The sequence below is a fragment of the Carica papaya genome, chromosome 9, assembly GCF_054855325.1.
Source record: "Carica papaya isolate Zhongbai chromosome 9, ASM5485532v1, whole genome shotgun sequence".
Classification (NCBI taxonomy): Eukaryota; Viridiplantae; Streptophyta; class Magnoliopsida; order Brassicales; family Caricaceae; genus Carica; species Carica papaya.
The window spans coordinates 30,818,121-30,828,618 of record NC_142317.1 but is presented as its reverse complement, the minus strand read 5'-3'; the positions used below and the strand labels follow the sequence as shown (position 1 = coordinate 30,828,618).

Genomic DNA, 10,498 nt, shown 5'->3' with positions numbered 1-10,498 from the left:
GGTAGGCCAGGACGAGATTCACCCACTCAGGCAAAACAGGAGCAGGAGGAGCTAATTTTTTAAACCCTTCCAGTAAAATGAGAGCAGCTCCCGCGTACAAATCCTCTTTTTTACCATTAGCAAGAACTTGTTTCAGTTGCATGTCATAAAAAATTCTAACTCCTTCAAGATCTTTGGAATTCATTTCTCTTTCAAGAGTGGCTTGTTTTGGGGTTTTGAAGAGAGGACATTAATAATAAGATCCAAAACTGAAATAGCTATTAGATTTTCAGATAATTCCAGCAAAATTTTCAACTTGTCACTTAGCATCGGCACCCACAAAGAAAATACATCTTTGACTACAAAAAAAAAATATAATGGAACATCTAAGTCTGGCAGTTATGACACAGACGGTACAAATCCAAACACCATATCGCCTTTTCTTACAGTAAATATGGTAAATTTCTATTTGATAACAATGACAGTCGGAATTTACACAAAAGAACATTATATATTACAGAAGAACTATATCGCACATGCATCAACTATCTAAGGCTGGTGGTCTTTAATATACACGAACTAGAACCTCCCAACACCTACACATCTTGTCTGCACATAGGACATGAACCATGTCTAATGAGCCACTTGTCCACACAAACCAAGTGAAATGTGTGGTCGCACCTAGGCAAGCTTCGTGCGATTTCCCCTGCCTCAATATCCTGCAATGAAATTTACCATTGGCAAAATTCTTACAATGCAAAACATGGCAAAACTCTTACAATGCAAAACATGAGATCATAGCCCAACAGCTTTTGGCTAAGATGGGATTCCTCCCAACTGGCTGATGTTTCTAATTGGGGTTCCATTCCTCATTACATATGGGGAAGGTCCTTATGCCAAAATAAAAAAAAATAAAAAAAAAGTAATAACAAGAGATAACAAGTGTCGAATTTCAACTTAAAACATGGATCTAAATAAATCAAGACAAACCTGCAAACAAATCGTGCAGCAGATGCTATGTGTTGCTTTACTTTCATCCAACATAATGTAACATGGTAATTTCTTCAATGCATTGCCGGACAGCCCCCTAGCTGCCACTTCTTCATAGATATCATGAATATCATCATTGCTCATATCTGCAATTCTCATCTGTTCATTACAAACACAAACTGGTTACCAATTTAAATATACAAAATAGACCAATTGTAAAAAGAACAACAACTAATCAATAGAAAAGCAAAGAACCCTCGGGGATGATTCATCTTTGATCAGAAGGAACTACATGATTTTCTGCCCCTTTTTCTGCAATACAATTTATAGAGGCATTCATCCTAAATGGTAATTATAAAAGATCTCTTCAAAATTAAGGTTCTCCATCATCTCCAATAGTATAAGGTCGAATATGTACGCAACTGTTTTGTTCAGCAAATGAATATCAGATGTCAAACTTCTCTTTCATACAACTTGATCAGATTCCAAATTCCATTATCAAAGTGTTGTTTGGAGTTCTTTTGCCTGTTCTCTGTAGAGCTTGTGCTCGTACAATATATATGTATATAGAAAATGACGATCACATACCACTACTACTTTACGACTTCTAAGCTCATGCCCAGATCAGACTTATACACAGACCAAACTAAGCAGGTTAGGAAAAGAAAAATAAAGGTAAGAAGGAAAAGGATTTGATTTAAGCCAATCATCTGCTAACTGATTATAAAGATAATTCTAAGTAATTCTATCTGTATTAATATTGCAAAAGCTTATATTTGAGGTTTTCTGCACAAAGAACCAAATAAGCAACTTGGAAGAACTAAGGTTCCACAATTTTTATTTGCAACTCTTGGTGCCTGTGATTATCAAATCTCAATAATAAATTCTAAGACATTGAAATGATTCAAAAAAGAAAAATGAAGAAAAAATAGCAGAAAGAATTCTTTGTTTCTCCAAATAGGGAGAATTCCTGCCTTCGAACCCAAAAAAGGGTAGGATATTGGCAGGGAAAACTTACTCTCCCCGAATGCAGCTCATTATAACATGACAAGCGGCGTTAAAAAAAGAACTCATTATCAATGATTACCACCTTGAGAATGCTAAAAGTTAATGAGAACAAATTTCAATTGATTCCCAAAACAGTCATTCAGATTCTCAACAACCTTATCAACAAAGAAACAAATATAAATAAACAACAACCTGCCAGTGATAGGCAGTTAACATTCCTGGTGTTAACTGTTCTTCTACAAGCCTCCCACGAAGCAGCTCCTCTATGAAATCTGCCTGGATCCAAAATAGATATATAGACAATTAGTCTATTGCAGAAGAAATAACAGAAGACTTCTCTGAATAAACTTATAAGAAATCTAAAATAATATTGAACAAATATTAGTTTTTTAGAACTACTGTGTAAGATTTTTTCAGTCAAATGAAGTAGTACAAAATTAAATGGATAATTCACATAACTGAACCGAAAGGCCAGCCAATTCTAAACCCAATCAGTTGTGATTTTTAGCAAGAAATGATAATGAGAAGTGACAACACTCAATTTTCTACTTTCAACGTGGTTAATATTGAGTTCAAGCCACTATGAATGAGGACATAAATGTTGGCAAGATATAAAATAGGATGTACATAAAATCAAAAAATAAAAGAAACAAAAGAACCTAGATTAGTTAGACTAACCATAGATGATGAACCCCGGGAGCCCGATTGCTCCAACAACCAATACGCACGAGATGCCTCCAACACCTCTACAGAGAGTACAGCGCCAGCAATGGCACCAAGTCCAGCTCCACGAAGGATTCCATAGTCAGAAGCCCTACCGGCTACAGCCCCAGTTACAGCTCCTGTAAAAGCTCCAGCTGCACGAGACCAACAAAATATGAAAAAGGAACAAAATAGTGATATACAAATGGTGCTACAGACTTAGGGTTACACATTTGCTGCTATTTACCAAGATTCTAAATGCAAAACACCTAAAATACATAAGATTACTCAATCTCCTTGACCAATGTTAAGGGACCTAATAATGTTAGAAGATGGCAAGCACATTCAAGCTCATGTCTGAAACCCAATTTCCAAAATAACACGAGGTTCATTTCATTGTTTATATTGATTTGAAGACGCTATATATTTTTCTACCAATCATGTTAGTTTAGTTGATCAGTTTAATAGTTTGTTGGACTAACTCTATGTTGGTTCGTCAGTTGTTTTATATTAGTTAGATAGTTGTTAATCAGTTTGTAAAACACAACAACTTAATACATGTATAAATAGGACATACAAGTACTTCAATCTGTATCAAAAACAAAAACCAATCTTTGTGAATAAAGAGAAAAGAAAGTTCATTCCTTTTCTTCTCTTTAATGAGTTCTACCGTGAACTCATTCTCTTCCTTTTCTTCTCCTCTGTAAGAAGTTTTACAGCAAACTTGTTTCTATTCATGGTATCAAAGCAGTACCAGTGACAGAAGGCAATGAATCAAGCGCAAAACAATACTGCTTCGATTGGAAGAACTTCAGCGATGAATCAGTCAAATGAGAACTCCGGAATTTCACTTGTCTCAATCCCCTTTAATGGCATGAACTATTGGACATGGAGCAAATCAGTCAAAATAGTGCATACACACCTCCTGTCCTTATTCCCCACAACAAAACAGAAGAGTTGAACGAAAACATAGGCAACTATTGCAAGTAGCTCGAGTTGTACTGTTCCAAGCCTCACTACCACTGACCTTTTGGGGAGAAGCAATACTGCATGCCACATACAGTTAAACAGACCATCTTCTGCAATCCTAAAATGGAAGAGTCCATATGAAATACTGCATCAAAAACCGCCAGACTACAACAGGCTTAAAGTATTTGGATGCCTATGTTATTCAACGAATACTCAACCTCACAAGCACAAGTTTGCTCCAAGAGCTTTTAAATGTGTTTTTGTGGGATTTGTTGCAGGAAAGAAAAGATACAAGCTTTTTGATATTGATAACAACTGATGGATAGTGTCCAGAGATGTAATCTTCTATGAAAATCAGTTCTCATACACGACTCAAGGGCAAACAAAAGCATCAGTAGTTGTTCCTCAAATCCAGCTACTGAATCAAGCACACATCAATATACAGGTGCACAAACAGATGACATCATCAACACTGATTTACCCGATACAAGTGCATCGACTGAAGCCCAAGTTTTAGATTCTGATATGCTGCAATCAGAACGCATCCACCATCCTAATCTTGATGCTGAAATAGAAAATGGTGAGTCTCACTCTCAAAAGGCATGTGCAAGAGTGAAAAGAAGACCCAACTGGTTACAAGCTTACATAACCACTATTAATTGTGCAACAACAACAAAAAAAGTTCTAACTTCACCATACATACCCAAGACCTTTCCCTTTATCTCTAATTCCATTTTTTTATGCTGATCACTCTAATTTTTTAGCAAATGTTACAATGTTGAAAGAGCCAAAAACTTATAAGGAAGCAAAACAATCCAGTGAGTAGATACAAGCAATGGAAATTGAAATAGCAGCATTGGAAAGGAACCAAACATGGACTTTATCTGTCCTGCCTCATGGAAATTCAATCATTGGATGCAGATAGCTCTTTAAATTGAAGCTGAAACCTGATGGGACAGTAGAAAAATATAAAGCAAGGTTGGTTGTAAACGGTTATCATCAAGTGGAAGGAGTAGACTATATTGACAGCTTCTCACCAGTAGCAAAAGTGATTACAGTCAGAATCCTAATGGCAGTTGCAGCAGCTAAACAATGGCCACTACACCAACTGGATGTCAACAACAGATTTTTAAACGAGGAAGTGTATGCAATCTCCAGAAGGCTATGACAGAGAAAAAAAGGGAGAAGTATGCAAGCTTCAAAGATCTCTTTATGGCTTAAAGCAAGCATTCAGACAATGGAACTCTGAATTATCACACTTTCGAATCCAATACAACTTTCAACAATCAAGTCATGATCATTGCCTCTTCTCTTATCAAAAAGATCAACACTCTATTGCTCTACTAGCCTATGTTGATGATTTACTCGTCACTGGAATTTCAGAAACAGATATTACTAAGCTGAAGATAGCATTAGATACAAAATTCACCATTAAAGACTTATGAGCTGCAAAATACTTTATGGGTCTGTATGTTAATCAAAGAAAATATGTTTTGGATATACTTAAAGACGTCGGCCTTCTGGGTGCAAAGCCAAAATCTATCACATTTCCAAGAGGACAGCAATTACATTCAAAGGAATCACCATTACTTGATAACCTCAAAAATACAGAAACATTGTAGGCAGATGGCTATATTTGAGTTTTACTCGCCCAGACCTGACACACACCGTCCAACAGTTGAGTCAACATGTGCAGGCTCCTAGAATGATCCACTTGAAAGCAGCACACCATGTTCTCAAGCACTTAAAGCAAGAACCATCTTTAGGATTATTCTTCCCAGCAGAGAACAGCTTCAACATTACAACTTATTATGATTCAGATTGGGCAACATGCCCAGAAACCAGAAAATCCCTCACTGAATACTGCATATTCTTAGGATCATCACTCACATCATGGAAAACAAAAAAAGCAATTCACTGTCAGTCGAAGCTCAGCAGAAGCAGAGTATAGACCCATGGCAACGACAGTTTGTGAGCTACAATGGATTTTGTATACTCTCTAAGATTTGAAGATATCTTATTCTCTACCTATAGATCTCGAAAGTGATAACAAAGGAACAATGCATATAACTGTCAATCCAGTATTTCATGAAAGAACAAAGTACTTGAATATAGATTGCCACGTGGTTCGAACTAAGATAAAAGAGGGTATCATCGCAACAACATTTTTTTTGAAAGAAAAGTACATAAATGTATTGATGATAAGTGCCAAGGGGGCACCACCCATGTACAATTTTACATATCGATGAGTATATTTATAATAGAAGCAAAATCAATATTACTATCAATATCATGCTCAAGTATCGTAGAGCCAAAATAGTAAAACCAATTGTCTTTTAAAGTGTTGAACTCTAATTCTTTTCCGTCAAAAGCACTTTTGTTTATTTCCTTCCAAATAACCTAAAATACTGTGAGGGGGATGAGTTTGAAGAGCATGTATAGAAATGCTAAGACCTTCCCAAGCAAGAGGCTCCCCAAATATTATGTTTGCCATGACCCAAGAAAGCCCCAGCAGGCCAAGAATCATCACCCAGAGTTTATGAGAGAAAGGACACCAAAGTAGAAGATGATTACACGATTCTGGACCCATTTTACAGAGATAGCACCTGTTTGCTATAGGAATTCCTCTTCTCATAAGATTATCCAGGGTAAGAATTTTTTCTTTAGCAGCTTCCCAAGAGATTTTGGGTGGGGCACCAGATCTCCAAATGATTTTAGCTGGAAATTTCAATTGATTTCTGTTGATCCGGCCATCCAGGTAGTCATAGAATGAGCTGACAGTGAATTTGCCACGGTTTTTGTTTTTCCAGCACAACTTGTCTCCATGATTTTTAATCTGAATGTGCGACAGACAGAGAAGTAAAGCTTCATATTCTTCACTTTTCCAATCCTGAAGGTTTCTCATAACAGTAATGTTTCATGTATTAAGGCTATCCGAAGTGACAACATATGTTCACTAAACCACTCTCCTCTCCAGGCTTTCAAAATCTGCTTTCCAAGTTGGCTTTGGCAGATGTCCACCAAAGTCCAACTTGAGGGGGGGGGATGTTAGTTTAGTTTATCAATTTAATAGTTAGTTGGACTAACTCTATGTTGGTTAGTCAGTTGTTCTATATTAGTTAGTTAGTTGTTAATCAGTTTGTAAAACATAACAGACTTACTACATGTATACAAGTACTTCAATCTGTATCAAAAATAGAAACCAATCTTTGTGAATAAAGAAAAGAAAGTTCATTCCTTTTCTTCTCTGTAACGAGTTCTACTGTGAACTCATTCTCTTCCTTTTCTTCTCTCTGTAACGAGTTCTACAGAGAACTTGTTTCTGTTCAAACCACACATTTCTAATCATGCACCAGAGGATCAGGACCCAAATATCATACTCCAAGAACGAACCAATCAAAAACCAAATAGATAAAACAGAAGCAATCGCGTAATACATCAGCAATAACAGAAGCATCATGTAGTAATATCCACTTACTACGTTAATTCGTCACCCGCATCATTACCAACATACAATACATGACTATAAAAAGAAACATGGACATGGAATTTATGCGCTATCAAACGATTACCGAGAGCAAAAAGGCCAGTGAGAGCGCCGGAAATGGCGCCGCCTACCAATCGGGGTATGGCGTTGAGAGCTCTGGCGGTTCCTCGGAACTCCAGAGCGTCCATGAAAGGGAAAAAGGATGAAGGTAGGATTGAAGCACAGAAGTCACAAGGGTAAGAGCCTGGTTGGTAAGGGTCACAGGTGCAGTGAGGGATCACATGATTCCCATCCATATAGAAAACATTAGGGTTTTTTGTATTTTCATGAGAGAAGACCTAGATTCCAGGGGAGCTAGGAAAGGCAGCAGCCATGGAAAGTTGAGAGAGCTGGAATTTAGGAAGTCTTTCGGGACGAGGAGAAAAAAAGCAGGAGGGTAGAGAGAGATCCTTTTTATTCTTTTTCTGGGGGAAGGGAATGGCGCCCTTGGAGTTTTCTGTTGGAGAAGTAACAAAAGAGAGGAAAAGACGCATGGAAAAAGAAAAAAAAGCTTCCTTGTAAGATAGAGTTCGTTTCATTTATATTTCATCATTTGAATTTCTTATTTGTTGATAATTATCCTAAATATGTTAGACAAATATATATATATATATGTATATATTAGTGAAATTTTTTTAATTGTAACTTGGTACGTGTATAAGTGAAGTATTAGCAATTATAGTTTATACACAAAACTCAAAAAATATCTAATAACACCCAGAGACTTTATAATAGTATAAAAATCTAATTTACTTTTAAGATTTCAAAACAATATTGGTATTTAGTGTAATCCAAGAATTTTTAAATAATACTGAAATACAATATAATTTTGTGAGTCAACTGATGTTAAAATTTTATAAAAATTATAATATAGAACTCCAAAGTTATTTTAAAAATATAAGACTGCGTACAAATTATTCCGTGATACTATATTTTTTGAGTTAGACATATTATTTTAAGTATTGTTTTAAAACTCATGAATGGTTTTGAAATTTAATATTGTTTTAAAAATCTCAATTAAATATTCAAATTCCAATATTATTTTGGGACTTTAGTACTATTTAAAAATTTAAAATTATAATAAAACATATGATTAATCCTAAGATTTCATAGGTGTTAATAGTGTAGAATTAAATTCATTAGTTGTCTCATTCTTGATGCAGCAAAAAAATAAAAAATACTATGTAGTTCAATTTTGTTTTTTTCATTATACATAAGAAGTTGGTTCTTTGAAGCACTTATAACTTTGTTATTTTTCCTCTTAATCTTGATTTGTTTAATCTTAAACTTCTATACCTACGTTCCTGTAAATAAAGAATAACATAGTCAAACCATATGTATTGAATTATCACCAAAAGAAAAAGAAAAAGGACTCACTGTGGTTACATTTGAATAAAGATACAAAATGACAAGGCTGTCCTAGTTTCATCCTTTGTCTCTATGGCAAGACTTGTTAATTACTAATCTTTTAATCTTAAAGTTTGGGTGAGTAGCCATAAGCAATCATATTAACAAGCAAATGCTCAAGGACTTCATGTATATCTGCCACTAAAGGATGATCGTTAACCCCGGAAACAAATTCACTAATCCTACTTTCGACCTCGATTGAACTACAACCAGGAACCCTTCTCTCCTTTATCTGGTTTCTGACTATCAGCTTCTCGTCCCACATGCCTTTAGCTGCAAGGATATTAGACATGGCAATGTAATCGCCTACATGACATGGTTCGAGTTCATGTAATCTTCGTCTAACTTCACTACCGAGCTCAATGTTCGCATTGCGACTACAAGCACCAAGCAATGTCCGCCAAACTACAGCATTTGGTTTCGTTGGCATCTTCAATATGAAGTCTTGAGCTTCTACTAGAAGACCAGCTCGACAAAAAAGATCCACCATGCAGCCATAGTGAGAGTCATTAGGCTCCAGCCCATAATCCTCCCTCATGCTAGTAAAGTGGTGTTTCCCTTCTTCTACCATCCCTGCATGGCTGCAGGCCATCAAAACACCTATGTAAGTAACAGCATTAGGAACAACAAAACAACTCCCTCCATCAACATTCATCACCCTCTTCTGTTTCTTCTTCTTCCTGGAGCTCTTGTTGGTTTCTTTCATTTCTTCAAAGAGTTTCAGAGCTTCTTTTGGTTGTCCATGTAATGCATGTCCCACAATCATGGATGTCCAAGTCGTTACATCCTTTATATTGGTCTTATCAAACACTTGTCTCGCAGTCTGAATGTCCCCACATTTTGCATACATGTTAATCAGCGCATTCCTCAAGCTTAAATCCACATTTAACGCTTGTTTACTGCATATATAAGCATGAATCCGTTCACCCATTTCCAGTGCACCAAGATGAGCACAGGCAGAAATCAAGACAGTCATTGTTACTTGATCAGGTTCTACATTACCCACCTGTATCTGTCGGAAAAGCTCAATGGCTTCGCTTGGTTTGTGGTTATCAACGTACGCAGAAATTAACGCAGTCCAAGAGACAATGTTTTTAAGCGGCATTTGATCGAACATGTGGTGTGCATCAGTGAGATTTCTTGTTGCCGAGTACATCTGGAGAAGAGAGGTTTGAAGTTGAATAATGGATAAGAAACCAGATTTCAGAAGGCTGCAATGTAATTGCTTTCCTTCAAATGATGCTGATTTCTGGGTGCAAGCTTTTAACACAAACAAGAAAGAGAAGCTATCAATTGAAGAGGGATTTTTTCTTAATAACTCTTTAAATAATGATATTACTTGAATGGTTTTATTGGATTTAAGGAGATATTGAAGGGCTTGGTTTGATTTGGGAGGTTGTAAGTGGAATTTGCTTATGCCGAATCTCATCTCATACCCTGTGTTATTAAATCATCTTGCAAAAGGGTTTCAATCATTTGCATTAACCATTAGTTGGGAATAGAAAATCACTACCATGACATTTTATAGGGAACTTGCAATCCCTTGGCGAGTAAGAAGAAGTGAAAGGTAAAATGGGGCTATTGGTAGTTTTTGAGGTCAGCCAAGAAGAATTAAACATTTCTATGCCCTTTTTTTTTCCTTTCAAAGATATATGTTACTGTCTCCATATTCTTACTTACAAGCATACATCTGTCTTTTTGGTACTAAAGGTTAGGAAAAGAATATTACTCAGGATAACTTAAAATTATATATTTAATATAAAGTGTAAAACAGGATGAAATTGTACACGAGCATCATGAGCCTAATATATATATTTTAATTAATCAAAGGAAAGAGAATAAAAACGAACTTCTGTATCTTCTACCCTGTTGATAGGGTACAGCATTTCAAGTTTGATCACGAAAATAATGTAGGCA

General features: G+C 36.0%; 2 protein-coding genes across 3 annotated transcripts; both read right to left on the bottom strand.

Annotated features, from left to right (window-relative positions):
* Window positions 1–236: 236 nt before the first annotated feature.
* Window positions 237–7,686, bottom strand: LOC110810083 (RING/U-box superfamily protein). Of its 2 annotated transcripts, XM_022036147.2 has the most exons (6): window positions 7,221–7,686; window positions 4,130–4,213; window positions 2,656–2,834; window positions 2,170–2,253; window positions 970–1,128; window positions 237–698 (listed from the first exon to the last, which is right to left on the bottom strand). In XM_022036147.2, the coding sequence occupies exons 1-6, from the start codon at window positions 7,429–7,431 to the stop codon at window positions 576–578; spliced, it is 840 nt and encodes a 279-aa protein (XP_021891839.1). In that variant the 5' UTR covers window positions 7,432–7,686; the 3' UTR covers window positions 237–575. The 2 variants fall into 2 exon arrangements, with proteins under 2 accessions (XP_021891839.1, XP_021891840.1); XM_022036148.2 differs by lacking the exon at window positions 4,130–4,213 and having other exon boundaries at window positions 7,221–7,683.
* Window positions 7,687–8,497: 811 nt separating this feature from the next.
* LOC110810096 (Tetratricopeptide repeat (TPR)-like superfamily protein) lies at window positions 8,498–10,219 on the bottom strand. Its single transcript, XM_022036164.2, has one exon. The coding sequence runs from the start codon at window positions 10,008–10,010 to the stop codon at window positions 8,649–8,651; it is 1,362 nt and encodes a 453-aa protein (XP_021891856.2). The 5' UTR covers window positions 10,011–10,219; the 3' UTR covers window positions 8,498–8,648.
* Between the last annotated feature and the right edge of the window lie 279 nt (window positions 10,220–10,498).